At 53.9% G+C, this 13966-nt stretch overlaps 2 protein-coding genes across 3 annotated transcripts; one reads left to right on the top strand and one right to left on the bottom strand.

Moving 5' to 3' along the window:
- Positions 1-1278: 1278 nt before the first annotated feature.
- NUDT17 (nudix hydrolase 17) lies at positions 1279-6035 on the top strand. The gene is made up of 8 exons (XM_052636893.1): positions 1279-1470; positions 1634-1820; positions 2052-2077; positions 2227-2319; positions 2572-2670; positions 2779-2915; positions 3287-3439; positions 5905-6035. Exons 1-8 carry the CDS (start codon positions 1279-1281, stop codon positions 5906-5908), a joined length of 891 nt encoding a protein of 296 aa, XP_052492853.1. The 3' UTR covers positions 5909-6035.
- PIAS3 (protein inhibitor of activated STAT 3) lies at positions 3724-13079 on the bottom strand. 2 transcript variants are annotated; one of them, XM_052638196.1, is made up of 14 exons: positions 13009-13079; positions 10679-11096; positions 10435-10519; positions 10145-10195; positions 9815-9905; positions 8974-9108; positions 8663-8768; positions 7891-7964; positions 7596-7756; positions 6141-6274; positions 5892-6060; positions 5625-5758; positions 5391-5428; positions 3724-4869 (listed from the first exon to the last, which is right to left on the bottom strand). In XM_052638196.1, the coding sequence occupies exons 1-14, from the start codon at positions 13030-13032 to the stop codon at positions 4603-4605; spliced, it is 1887 nt and encodes a 628-aa protein (XP_052494156.1). In that variant the 5' UTR covers positions 13033-13079; the 3' UTR covers positions 3724-4602. The 2 variants fall into 2 exon arrangements, with proteins under 2 accessions (XP_052494156.1, XP_052494157.1); XM_052638197.1 differs by lacking the exon at positions 13009-13079 and adding an exon at positions 12648-12695.
- Between the last annotated feature and the right edge of the window lie 887 nt (positions 13080-13966).

Genomic DNA, 13966 nt, shown 5'->3' with positions numbered 1-13966 from the left:
ACCATTTTTGAGCACAAGTTAGTACTAGAATGCAAAGATGAATACCCTCGAGCACAAACGTAATGAAAGGAGACAAATAAGTACAAGGATGTGTTGGGGGGCTGTAGTATAGAAGTGAAGGGGGAAAGGGTCAGGCAAGAAAGGAGGCAAAGAGAAGTGACACAATCTGTATTTTGAAAGCTAGGGATTTACCAGGTGAAAGGGGGAAAGACCCCAGAGGGAAGCAGACCCTGTTTCTTAGGGGAACCACAAATAGGATATGACTAGAAAACGGCATAAGTCCTGCCAGAATTGACAGGCAGGAGCAAGAACTGGTGGGTCCTTGCTGTGCTGTGGTAAGTAGCTTAGCTTATCCTGAGAGCACAGAGAAGCAAAATGAGCAGACTTGTATTTTGGAAAGATCACTTAACTGTAGAGAATGAATTGGCGGGGGCAGGACTATTTCAGTACAGTCACTCAGTTGTGTCCGACTCTGTGATCCCATGGACTGCTGCACACCAGGCCTCCCTGTCCATCACCAATTCCCAGGGTTTACTCAAACTCATGTCCATTGAGTTGGTGATGCCATCCAACCATCTCATCCTCTGTCATCCCCTTTTCCTTCTGCCTTCAATCTTTCCCAGCATCAGGGTCTTTTCAGATGAGTCAGTTCTTTGCATCAGGTGGCCAAAGTATTGGAGTGTCAGCTTCAACATAAGTCCTTCCAATGAATATTCAAGACTGATTTCTTTTAGGATGGACTACGTACAGATCTGTAATAATATCTCAGGCAGAATATGAGGAAGACTTGAACTAGGGCACTGGAAGCTGGAGATTAAGACACGGATTTGAGAACCTTTAAGGAGGTAGAATCTGGTGGACTTGGCTGCCATTTGAGTGAAAAGAAAGAGAAGGTGTCAAGAATGTTTCCTGGGTGTCTGGCTAAGAGATAGATGTAATTAATCTGAGGTGTTACCTGCTAGCACAGGTGTGCAGAGTGCCCTGAGGGTTGCTTACATAGTTCCACCCATGCCTGGTGGGAAATGACACGAGTCCAGAAATCACTCTCAGTCTAGGGATCATTTTCCTAAACAGAAGATGGGAGGACAAGAGGAGCTGAGGATCTAGAGGCGTTCCGCTTTGTCATTTACTTATTGCCTGCTGGATCATCCCCAAGGTTCTTCCCTAAATTTCCCCCTGGGACGTTCCGGAAGCCCGGTTTCCTTCCGAGGCCGCGGAAGGCTCGGAAGGGAAGCGCTGCCGGGCCACCAGAGGGCGCCAAGTGCGCCGGAGCCCGTGATGGCGGCGGCACGGGTGCTGCTACTCCTCTCCGGGCGCCCGGAGTCGGTGAGCTTCGCGCAGAGTGTGTGCGGCCTCCTGGGCGCCGGGTCGGGGCTCGGGCCGTGGCCCACGCACTGCGGCCTGAAGCGGGGACAACTGGTCCTCTCGGACAAGCCTTTCCCAGGCGCGTCGGCCAGGCTTCCGCTCCAGGTGGGGAGAGGAGGGGACGCGATAGGGCGGCTGAAGGACCGAAGGAAGGGACCGGGAGAGGGTGGGAGCTGGAAGCGAGAGGCCTGGGCCGGTCACCTGCCTCGGGCTCCTCCAGTTCCTTGTCTCTTCTGCGATGTTAACCCCAGTGGCTCCCTCCCGCCAGCGACCCCCTTTCTGCCCTTTTGCGGCCCTGGACCAACAGCCCAGGGCTCCGGGGGTCGAGCTGCCCCCGAATGGTCGAGGTGTGGATCTGGGTGTGGCGGTCATTCTGCAGTCCAGCGATCAGACTGTCTTGCTGACGCGAAGGACAAGCACCCTCAACGTTTCGCCCAACCTCTGGGTACCCCCAGGTGAGTGAACTGAGGACAAGGCCCAATGTCCAGGAAAGAAATCTGCCTCTACCCTACAGCGCTTTTCCCAGTCTCAGAATGACAGAAGTAGGCCCAGAAGTGTGGTAGGTCCCAGAATCACAAGGGGCTACAACTGCACCTGTGTCCACTGGAGGAGGGGGCAAGCTTAGTGAGTGGGGGTCCCCGGACAGGAACACTACCTTTCACCGACTGGTCCCACTGTTGTTGCAGGTGGGCATGTGGAACCTGATGAAGAGGTAACCAATCAACTGAGCCAAACTGCACCCTCTGCCAAAGGAGAGACCCTGTCTGGGACCACATGGGGTGTGGGCGGGGGGAAGGCCAAACACAGGACTTGTAGGAGCCAGGCATTGGCCTCTCTGACCTCCTATCCTCTCACCCCCAGCTGCTGGATGGTGGGCTTCGAGAGCTTTGGGAGGAGAGTGGACTCCAGCTGCCCCAGGGCCAGTTCTCCTGGGTCCCTCTGGGGTTATGGGAGGTGAGACAGGGGCCTGGGAGAGGTTCCTTCCTACCTAACCAAGAGCACTTAATAACTACTAACCCACCAAAGCCCACAGAACAGCCTTACTTGCCTTGACCACTGGGGAACTGATGGAGTGTGGGTGGTTTGGAGTCCCCAATCCCATGACTGTTACCCACGTTCCTCCTACACCATTTATACTCTCCCCTTCCTCAGCTGCATTTTCAAAGTCTCAAAAAGGGACAGCAAGTTCTCTTTTTCTCTTCTTAGTCTGCCTACCCCCCTAAGCTGAGCTGGGGTCTCCCCAAATACCATCACATCGTTCTCTACATACTTGTCATCTCCCAGGAGTCACAGCAGCAGCTCCAGGTAGGGCTGGCAGTAAAGGAAGGAAATGGGGCTGAGGAGGCCCAGACAGACTGGTTCTAACGATGACTTAGGTGGGGGGAACTAAAGGATCAACATGTCTGGCCCCAGGCCCGGATTCAACCAAATGCAGGAGAGGTGAGTGCCTTCATGTGGCTGGGACCAGACATAGCAGCTGCAGTGGCTGCCACAGAGGATGGGACAGAGACCCCCAAACATCTTCCCCAGGACCTACCATCTTCTGTCCCGTAAGTAGGAACTTCTCCCAGTCCCTCCAACACATAGACATTGAGAAGTTCACCTTCTGCCTTCCTCCTCGGGGGAAGATAGGTGTTGTGGGGGAGATTTAGGGAGGGAATTGGTCAACTGATAATGAAGAGAGCACATAGCTCAAAGACACTGCCTGATACTCCTAAGGGTTCCTGTCTAACAGGCTGCCTGGGTTTCAGTCCCACACTCTCACTGGGGCAAGTCATTTTACCCTCCTTTTTGTAAAATGAGGTTAATCCCCCCAACCCACCCCTCTCCTGTGGTTGTTGGGAGGATCATATGACCTAATGGATATGGAAGTGGGGCTAAGCCACAAGGCACAGCCCAGACAGGAGCTGTCATTCTGCAGTGCAGTGGAACTAAAAGAGAATGGAGGAGTCCAGCCTCTGGCCTTGCCCACATCCACCCTGCTGAGGACAACCCCAGCCACGGCAGACAGCAGAGAGAGGGTCAGCACTGGCACCAAGTTTGCCCTCACGCTCTGGCTGCAACATCTGGGCAGGTAAGGATGAGGAAGGACATAAGGGCTCCACGGTGTTGGGGTGAAGCGGCCAGTGTGCTTATGGGCTTGGGGCAAAGAAAGGAAGAAAGAACAACTGCCCTGGCAAGTCCTCAGTGTAACACCCAGAGCTCACTTGGACCCAGGGCCAGCAAGGGAAGAACAGAGTGTGGACCTCCCTCCCCACCTCCCCGCACTAAGGATCTAGAAAGCCGAGTGCTTAATCACCTCCCCAGCCCACCTCCGTGACACTCACAGAACATTCACAAACTTTATTATGGGTAAGAACTTTGCTACAACTGTGAAAATAAAAAGTAAAATTACAACATAGATCCTGGGCCCCAGAGGAGCCTGAAAAGGGAGACAGGAGAGAGCACAAGGATGCTCCCACCTCCCAGGAAAGGTGCAGAATGAACCAGTCCTAACCCCAGGGCCACCAGCCTTTAGAAGCTCAGGCCCCAGGCTGGTCAGCATAAGCAACGTTGTGAACTTAAATATATAAATAGAGACCCAGGCAGTCAGCCAGGCCCTTCTCCCAAACGCCTGGGGATCCGGGCTAAGGCCTTATCTCCGCCTCAGTCATACTGGGCAGTAGGAGGCAAGGAAGGTCATCTTTGGAATATTTTGGTTTTTCTTGTTTATGCACAAAAAATCTGCAACCCAAAATAGAATTCTCCGTCCATGTGTCTGCCTATCTCAGTCACTCCACCTGTCTGTTTGGCCAAAGAAAACGGAATGGACACGAAGAGACGATGGATGCGGGGAAGGAGCAGAGCTGGCTGTGGGGGCTGGGAAGAGAGGGCATCTGGGGGACACAAGAAAAGCCCCCTCCCCACGAGGCCCTAGACAGTCAAGGCTGAGGACTACTCAGCCCTTTCCCCAACTCGCCTCCCATCCCATCTGCCTCCCACTGCCTAGGTTAACAGACCCAAAGGAATGTGCTGGATGTCAAAGAACGTTTCCAAAAACAGACCCCAAATGTCCTTAAAAAGAGGTTAAATATTAACCCTTTGGGTGCTAGCCTCGTCAGGCAGAGATAAGGCCAAAAAACCGGTGTCCATGAAGGTATTTCTGGCCTTTGACCAAAGCTCCCCTGCCCCTGCCCCAAGGGGTCAGAGCGACCAGGAGTCTAGACTCCACAGCATACTTGTTCAGTGTTGGGAGACTCAGTCCAGGGAAATGATGTCTGACCGACAGCCAGTCAAAGAGGGACCTGAGGGCAGGGGTCCTCCATGCCCTTCCCTTAAGGTCCCCCCAGGGGCCACAATGCTACTAACACGGCCAGGAGGGGGTGCCGGCGTGGCGCTGCGGTGAGAGCTCCCCAACGTGGGGGTTAGCGGGCCCAGGAAGTGGGAAGGGGTCCCTCGGTACTGGAAGAAGTGGCCCAGGGCATCCTGTTCATCTAGTGAGGTGATGACGGAGGGACCATAGTGCTGGGAGGAAGCAAGAGTGCGGTGTAAGATTTTATCCGGACCTTCCTTACCCGCCTCCCTCATCTCACAAATACCATATGGGATAAATCAACCCGTCAGAATCCCGAAGAGTTCTCTGAGAAGCAGGAGAACTCTCCTCTGACTCCTTCCCCCACACCCCAGCCCTCTTCCCTGCCCTGAGACAGCCCCACCAGCTTGGCCCTGTGGGCGTCTGAAATGTGTGGAATGTCCGGCTAGGGCAGCCACGGCACTCAAGTGCACGTGGATTGGGGGCAGGGTGGGGGGTGAGCAGACAAGAGCAGAACTACATTAAAAACTAGAGACAAACAGTAACGGGACAGAGGAAGACTCGGGTGAGAATCTGAGGAAGTCCCAGGCAGGGCCTCCAAGGGAAATAAACTGCCCGTACTGCCCCGCCCTTCATGAAGAAGCCGATTTAGGTCTCTCGGGAAAATTGAGGGGCCCCGTCAGTGCCTAGAGAGGAAGCTTCAGAGATCTGAGGTGGAGAAGGGACCACTTACCTGACTCTCAGTCTGAAGGAAAGAAAATAAATCTAAACCTGGTAGGAAAAGAAAAATTAAAATCAACCTCGTATCTGAACACTTCATCACACACAACACACAAACTCAAAGAAGTTCCCTAGATTGTAGCCCTTTGCAAAACAGCCAAAACGCTTTGAAGAGGAGCAAGGGTTCTGAACTGGTTTGGGGGTGGACGTGGCAGGCCAGGGCCCCATGTTGTGATCCATGTCATACCTTGGATATCAGCCCCAAGGGGGAAGGCGGGTGGGTACTCGTGTAGTGGGAGACTGGACAGGAAATCCCCGCCCAGCGTGCCCATAGCTGGGCTCCGCAGCACCGAAGATGGCTGGTGACCAGATGTCAGGACTCTGTGGGGAAAGAGATGGAATCAGGTGCCCTCACCCAGTTCAGCATCCCAAGTCCCCTCTCTGCCCAGGCTTTGCCCATTCCTGTTTTTTCCCTCTGTGCCCTGTGCTGTAGATTCAGCCTGTTTCTTCATACCCTTTGCTTCCAGGTAGAGCCGGGATGGCAGCTGAGGTGACAGGACAGTGCTTCTTCGTCGGGGGCAGGTCCTCCTCATCTGATGAGCTTTCTACTGTCAAGTCAATAACTTCAACCTTCTTCTTACTCTCCGATGGATTGCCCTCTTGGACTGGGCTATACTGGAGGCCTGTGGGCGGTAAGAAGACTGTGTCTCAGAGAAGAAGCCACACAAGATTTAGCTCAACTGGGGGACAAGGGGTCACTCACCATCCAGCCCATACCCTGGCGGGGGGCAAACCTCAGATGCCTCCTTCTTGGGTTTCATTGGGCACCAGGATCCATCTTCCATGAACTGGATCTCATCACAATCCGAGCAGGAATTAAGAATCTCCATGAATAAACTGGGGGAGAGGAAAGATGGGAATTCACGTGGCTGGGAGGTGGCTGGAACAGTGGCCACGGAGTTCTGGGACTCACCTTCCTGAACCTGTTTCCTCATCTGTAAATTAGGGCTGTTATCCACCTTCCTGACCTCTCTGGGTTGTTGGAATCAAAGTAATGTGTACAAAGAAAGTGAAAGTGAAGTTGCTCAGTCGTGTCTGACTCTTTGCGACCCCATGGACTAGAGTCCATGGAATTCTCCAGGCCAGAATACTGGAGTGGGTAACCTTTCCTTTCTCCAGGGGATCTTCCAAACCCAGGGATTAAAACCCAGGTCTCCCACATTGCAGGTGGATTCTTTACCAGCTGAGCCACAAGGGAAGCCCAAGAATAGTGGAGTGGGTAGCCTATCCCTTCTCCAGGGGATCTTCCCAACCCAGGAATCGAACCGGGGTCTCCTGCATTGCAGGCAGATTCTTTACCAACTAAGCTATGAGGGAAGTGCAAGGTATATAAAAGAGCTGCGAAAACTTTAAATGCTAAGTTTTAAAATAAATACCTGCTAAAAAACCTGTTTCGTGTGGTACTAGGGACAAGACAGAACAAGCAGAGGTACAGAACACTATGAAAGCGTCAGTCGCTCAGTCGTGTCCCACTGTGACCCCGTGGACTGTAGCCCGCCAGGCTCCTCTGTCCATGGGATTTCCCAGGCAAGAATACTGGGGTGGGTAGCCATTCCCTTCTCCAGGGGATCTCCTCGACCAGGGATTGAACCCGGGTGTCCTGCATTGCAGGCAGATTCTTTACCACTGAGCCACCAGGAAAGCCCTCTATACAGAACTCTATGCTGCTGCTGCTATAAACCACATCAAAAAAGGCACTGGGAACAAGAACCATAACAGAGGATCTGGAAGAGAGTTAAGACTCACTAGATCAGCACATCCAGGCCCTCAAAAGAACCTGACTGCTATGTACAGTAAGAGGTCAGGTAATTGTTCTATGTAACAGTTCATATACTTGGTTCTGCCACGTATTTACAGTATAACTTTTGAGCAAGATACTGCATCTTTCTAGGCTTCAGCTTCCCTCACCTATGATGACAGTACCCATCTCACAGGGTTACTGGCATCTCACAGGTTTCAATGAGATAAGGCATGCAAAGTTCTCAGCACAATGTGTAGTGAGTCCTCAATGTGGGAAGATAGATAATATTTATATAAAACAGACAGGTAAGCGGGTTCAAGGGAGGGGAAGTAAGTTATAGATATGGATTTATATATAGGAGGGGCAGTCCTACCAGATATCCTCAGTAAAAGGAAGTGGAATGCAGAATGGTCCTACCCATCAATGATAAGAGATTCATAGGGAGCTTTCTTGTCACACACAGGACACGTCCACGTTGGCTTCTTCTCGTTCATTTGTAGATAAAGGGCAGCATCGAAGCTCTGCAGGTGGGCACAAGTGAGGGCGCGGCAAGGGACAGTCAAGCGCATCTTCCCCAGCTGAGGAGAGACAAGTTCTCTGGTCAGAGTCCCCATATCCCAGAAAGCTTTATGCCAACCTCCCTACAAACCCTCATCTGCGTCCAGAAGTTCATCCCACCCCTCCTCCCGCTACTCCTCTCCCTGGTACCCACCGGGCACATGAGTGACACCCGGAGACTCGTAGTAGCCACCTCACTGTCCGGGTCAGCGGTCAACTTCTCCTTGACTGAAACAAGAGTGGGGCCAGAGCCACGGGGTCAGCAAGGCTGGAGAGAGGCCCAGGAGATGCTGAAGCCAGAAGCAGATGGCCCTGGCTGAGAGGCAGCTGGGGAGAGAGCCTTTGGGAGCCTATGGGATAGCATATGGGGGTGGCTTGGGACCTGCATTATGAAGGCTAAGTGGGGGAAGGGGATCTGCCAGTCCCTAAAGATGCTTAATCTTCAGCATCTTTGGCAGAGATGACCTAGAGGGAATTGAAGCATCGCTAAAACAGTTGGAGTAGACGATACTTAAGACTCTTTCTAGGGACTTCCCTGGTGGCCAGTGGTTAATACTTCATTTTTCCATTGCAAGGGGCACAGGTTCAATCCCTGGTCAGGGAACCAAACCTGCATGCCATAAATAAATTAAAATTTTAAGTTTAAAAAAGACTTTCTGGTCTGGAGAACCGATATTCCAACAGTTAGGGTCTGTGAGGTACAAAGCAGATGTATAACTGGGAATGCAAGAGTGTCACTCAACGCCTGGAATGGCCCCACTTTTCAACCACAAAGACTGGTAAGAGGGGTACCGCAAGGGTTTTAGGGTTCACGTAAAAGGTAACAAGGTAAGTTGTCACAAGAAGGGTATAAGTTTAACTATAAAGGCCAGAGGGCCAGGAAAAACTGATCTGGGTCGAGGGAAGAGGGGCAAGATGTTACTCACTCAGTGCCCGGGAGTGGTCTGGGTTCCGGATGCCCTTTGCTCTGAGTTTTTGTAGCAGGGTCCCTGCCGTCAGCTGCCTCACCAGGTACACAGACAAGGAGTAATTCTACTTGGAGGTAGGGGAAACAATTAGCCTCTGCACTGTACACCACCACTACCGCCGTCTCCACTTTGTCACACAAGGGCCAGAGGCAGCAAGTTGAGGGAGAGAGACCCACAAAGAGATATACGTTTCCCCAGCCCAAGACACTTGGTGGTCCCCTCTCATTCCCTGCAGGCTTCTCCAGGTTCCCTGCCTCAACCATGCTCACCCGTCCAAACTCAGACGACCAGTTGACCACGATGGTGTTGGGAACAGTGGCCGAGAGACGAGCCAGGGGTGTGATGTTGATGGGGCGGCTGGGTCTCTTGGGCTCAGCCCCGTTCTTGGTAGGGGGAAGGTAACCCTGGAGGAGGGAGGGGCAGACTGGTCACACATCTTGTCTTAGGTTACTCACTTTCTGGAGAAAAGGTCAGCTCACTCTCTGACCAAGGAGATGGGGGCCCATTCAGTGATTCAAAAAACTGGGGCACTATCTAGGGTTGGGAGTGAGGCTCATTCCTGGGGGAAAAGGAGAGCTTATTTACTGACCAAAGATAAAGGAACCTGCTCACTGCCTTCTTAAAAAGGAAGAGTAGGGATACCCGATTTCTTCTAACCCTCAACTCTGGGATCATCACTTCTGAGAATCTTCTCTGAGTCTTTGGGTTGAACTAATATTCCTCCTGATGCTGGGAAAGACTGAAGGCAAAAGGAGAAAAGGGCAGCAGAGGATGAGACGGTTGGATGGCAACACTGACTCAATGGACATGAACCTGGGTGAACTCCGGGAGATGATGAAGGACAGAGGGCTGCCATGCTGCAGTCCCTGGGGTTGCAAAGAGTTGGACACACCTTAGCGACTGAACAACAACGTCCCTCCTCTGGGTTCTAAGAGAACTTTCGTTCAGCCCTATCCTAGTTCTCGCTAGACTATATCGATTCAGGCAGTAAACTGAGCACCTACTATGTGTCAGGCACTGTGCTAGGCACGTCTCTTTCATAACAGATGTGTAGCTAACATTGAAGAACTGAAACAAGGAAAGGGTGACTGTCAGAAGAAGAAAATTTACCGGCAGGGGGCATAGTTTCCCATTGACCTTGACAAAGAGGTTGGGGGGGAAGTAATCTTCCTGGGGGCAGCTGGTCTCACAGAGACAGAACCTGGTAACAGATAAGAGAAGATGAAAGTGTGGGAGGCAGTTTCTGGAACAAAATCTGACAGAGAGGTAGGCAATCTCAGAAAATCAGTCAAGGGTATCTGTAGCCTTTAGCTTCCAAACAAGAACTCCAGGGCTAGGGCAGGTGTCACGGAGCAGGGGTGTCTCCTAATAGGAGCACTCACACCCTCACTTCGTTCCCACCCTCAGTGGGAGTCCTGCTGGGAGACAGCATCAACTCACCTTAACTGCACCTGTATGGTATAATCGCATTTAGCTCCTGGCAGAACCTCTCTGAAACAGGGAGGGAGAAGGAGACATGTCAGTATGTGGCCCCTGGCGGGTAGCACAGGGGTGAACAGAGAAACAGAGAGTTAGATGTCCAGGGGATAGAGACAAGACACACAAGAGAATGAGGGACAGAGCAGGTGCAGGAGGATGGTGAGAAGGGGGGCAAAAAAGAAAAGAAGAAAGAGAGCGGAGTCTCAGGGTAACCACCCAAGGATGAGGCAGGAGGACTCAAAGAGACAAACCTGGAAGTAAGAATCTGCTGCACTTGCTGGGGGGTGAGGGCAAAGGTGAAGTGCGCTTCCTCGAACCGCTGGCTAGAAGTGGATGCTGAGGACACAAAGGGGCAGTTATTCCCAAGCCCATGCCCAGGGGGCCACAGAAGTGGCCCCTATTCCAGTATGCTGAGCCCACAGGACGAAAGCCTAAGAAAGGCTTGAGGAAGAAGCAGGGAGGCCAGGAAGACCCAGGGACCACAAAGAGCCATACCGAGGGTGGTGGGCCGGATGAGCTCCCCGTAGATTTCATAGAAGGGCAATGGTTTCATGGTAACGTCAGGGTGCACAGGCTGGGGCAGAGGAGGGTGCATGTCCACTTCACGCTTGGGGCCCAGCAGGGTGCCAGGGGCCAAGAGGGCCGGGGGAATGGGAGCCAGAGGACCAGGAGAGCCTACAGGAGGGGTTCCAGGGGGCAAGGAGAGCAGAGAAAGATCAGAGGGCCCCAGGGTCTTGCGGGGAAAGCGTCGGCGGTAAAGCTCTTTGATCTTCATCTGGACGCTGGGGGCACAGCTGGACTTGAGGAGGTGTAGGGCCTTGGCCAGGAGCTCGTGCTTCCGTCCGCTCTTGTTCCGGCCAGCAAAGCCGAGGAGCACCTGGAGCTCAGACACCCGGAAACTCATCACCATGTGCTGTGGAGATCAGAGAAGCTTGAGGATCCTACCTTGCACAGGCCTGTCCTGCCAAAGACACCGGGGCTGAGCTATTAGGTGGGGAATGTGCTTTCCGTCCAGCACTGATCTGAAAGATGCTTTGCAGCCAGTGGATTACTGCCACGCTGCCCACCTAGCCAAAAGGACATCTAGGTCCCATCCTAGCAACCCTCAGGTCACCTCTCCACTAGCCCCCAGGCTTGAACAATCCTGTCTCCCCATCTTGTCAGTTGACCATGTGGGGGCAGGGTGCCTGCCACCCTACAGCACACCTCTGAGTCCACTACAGCCTCCTCCCACCACCCTGCCTTGAGCCTGGACTCTCCTTTAAGCTGCTTATCTTCTCTCCCGCTCTTTCACAGACTCTCAGACCCATCCTAGCCTCCTGGGAAGGGGACAGGAGAAGGGGAGGAGGGGGAGAAGAGGATTCAGGCCAGACAGCCCCACAGGGAAGAAAGGGGCCAGGTGGTTGGAGGACTGTGCCTCAAAATCAACTCCTTTCCACACCTCAATCTACCTCAGCTATTTTCCCCAAGCTTTTGTGGCCAGGTCAGGGTTCAATGCTCATAACTTCCCAAACCTTTCCTTGGTGTTATTTACATAACCACTCATCCCTCAGTCCTATTTTTTCTGGGAGAGAAACAGGAGTAAAACTTGGGGTGAGGGGTTAACAGTGAATTGTGGAGTCCAGGTATCCTTCCTGTTTACCTGTTTACTCCATCTGCCAGGAACTAATAACCTGCTTCTCTCCTACCCAGAGAAAGTAAGTGATTCTTCCCTTCCTCCACAGGGGTGGAAGAAACAAGGGGAAAGCTCTAAAGAGAGCCCCTGGAAAAATAGGGAGGTGATCAGCCCCTGAGCCAGACTGCAGAACCGCACACTCTCCTAGGAAGCTGGAACCAGTGACTAGACCTCAGGCCTTCCCATGACTCTGGTTTCATTTCAAAAGGCAGAATAAAGCCAGGAGGCAAGGGGGTGAACCCCATGGTTTTTAAAGGTTCTGCAAGATGGTTATTTATCCTCAAGATTCTGGTAGTGGTAAGCTCTCCGCTTAAAGAACTCACTTCTGTGAATCTCCAGGAGACCCTGCCACCGGCCGATCTTGCTAATCATCTGCAATTCTTATGGAGGCATTATGGCTTTGGGCCCCTTTTGAGGAATATAATTAAAAACTTGCTCCTCTACCTTTATCCTCATCCTTATCTCCTCAGGTCCTGTCTTTATTTCTCCATTAGCTTTGTCAAGAAATTCTTTTCAATCCCATAGTCTAACACTTCTCTCTCTCTGCCCAGAGATACCGACTCACTAAGGCAGGACCTTCCTCTCAGCCTCCAGGATGCTTCTGCCCCACCCCTTCGATCTATACCCGTACAGCCCCGCCCCCTAGATCTCAGCCACCTACTGGTACTTCCCAAGGCTCAGATCCCAACAGCAGCCCCAAAGTCACTATCCTCTCAGCGCCTTTCCCCCAGGAGCCTCCCGGTAATCGGCCCCCCAGCCCCATTCCCATCATCTGCCCCCTACTGTCACCTCTCTAGGCCTCGATCGACTCGCCCGCTGTGCCTCCACAGCAGCTTTTCCTCCCCGCCCTACCCCTACATCTGCCCCTACTACCAAATTCGACTTCTACCCCGCGTCCCCGCCCCCTGAGCCTCGGCCCCCAACAGCTGCAATTCCCCTCGGCCCCACCCCTACATCTGCCCCGCGGCCCCGCCCCCGGAGCCCCGCGCAGCCCCTTCCTCGCCACAGCCACTTCTCTCCATCCCCAGCAGCCAGTCCCCACCACGTCTCCGGCCCCCACCCGAGCCCTCAGCACCCAGTCTCGGTCGCTTCCCAGACTCGGCGTACAGCCCGGCTCAGTCCAGATGGGGATGGGGGAGGGGGCCGGTACCTTTAATTCGCCCAGCTCCGCCATCTTGAGACATCGCAGGCGCCCGAGCCCGAGCCGGAGCTCAGGCCCAGGGACCGGCGCACAACTCTCCACCCCGGCGCCGGCCGCAAATGCCGCCTGCTCCGCCCCGTCCGGCCCCCTACACCTCCCCTTCCCGGCCCCGCCCGCCGGGTTTCGGACGAACCCCGGCCTCAGCCCCTCCCTCCACAGCCGGACCCAGCCGCTGCACGTCTTTGGCCGCGGTGCCAGACCCGTAGACCCGGAGGGAGTGTGCCGCCCGAAGGATCGCGGGGTCCCGGTGGCATGGGAGAGGAGGTGAACCCGAAGTACATGGGGGAGGGGGGCCTTGCCACGCCGGAGTCGGGAAGGGATGAGCTTTGAGAAAGCCAAAGATACTTGGGATATGGAGGGAAAAGTCTCGAGAAGGGCTTAATCTCAGAGAAATGGGGGAGGGGGAAGCGAAGTTGGAGCAAACCCCCTCGTTTCCCTATCTACAAGTTTAACCAGCCAAATTCAAGAGTTCCACCAACTCGGGAAATGGGTGAGACCTGATCCATTTTAGGGACGCCAAGGAGTCGTGAATAGTTTATTTCAAGACGGCAATTCTCAATTCTTCACCCCCTCCCCCCCCCCCCCCCGGTTACATTGTATTTCATGCTCCCGCAGCAGGGCTCAAATTCGCCAGCAAAAAAGTTTCGTGCGGAGAGTGGGACTTACCAGCACAGTTGCAGGGAGCGGGGAGGGGACTCGGGACGCTCAGAGGGTGGGCTGGGGAGATGGGGGGGGAGGGGGCCCGGCGCTGCTCCCAAGGTCTGCACGGCTGGAGGTCGGTCCGGCAGCTGGACGTTGCAGCCGCAGCTCCGCCCGGGCGGGAGCTCAGCCCGGCCCAGCGCTAGGGTTGGGCCCGCCCCCTCCTGGATGAGCCCGCCAGGACAGTGGAGAAGTGGGGAGGGGCGGA

The sequence above is a fragment of the Budorcas taxicolor genome, chromosome 3 (genome assembly GCF_023091745.1).
Source record: "Budorcas taxicolor isolate Tak-1 chromosome 3, Takin1.1, whole genome shotgun sequence".
Classification (NCBI taxonomy): Eukaryota; Metazoa; Chordata; class Mammalia; order Artiodactyla; family Bovidae; genus Budorcas; species Budorcas taxicolor.
Note: the sequence above shows the minus strand (reverse complement) of the source record. Positions and strands in the feature narration are given on the sequence as shown.

What these genes read in the sequence shown, in the direction of transcription:
- PIAS3 (XM_052638196.1), bottom strand. Translation starts at nt 13,032, where the DNA reads ATGGCGGAGCTGGGCGAATTAAAG. An exon ending in GGAAACTATGCCCCCTGCCG is followed by an intron (nt 9,109 to 9,814) that starts GTAAATTTTCTT and finishes TCCCTCCTCCAG; the next exon opens with GGTTACCTTCCCCCTACCAA. An exon ending in AGACCACTCCCGGGCACTGA is followed by an intron (nt 7,965 to 8,662) that starts GTGAGTAACATC and finishes CTCTTGTTTCAG; the next exon opens with TCAAGGAGAAGTTGACCGCT.
- NUDT17 (XM_052636893.1), top strand. Translation starts at nt 1,279, where the DNA reads ATGGCGGCGGCACGGGTGCTGCTACTCCTCTCCGGGCGCCCGGAGTCG. An exon ending in TCCCTCTGGGGTTATGGGAG is followed by an intron (nt 2,320 to 2,571) that starts GTGAGACAGGGG and finishes TTCTCTTCTTAG; the next exon opens with TCTGCCTACCCCCCTAAGCT. An exon ending in GACCTACCATCTTCTGTCCC is followed by an intron (nt 2,916 to 3,286) that starts GTAAGTAGGAAC and finishes GTCATTCTGCAG; the next exon opens with TGCAGTGGAACTAAAAGAGA.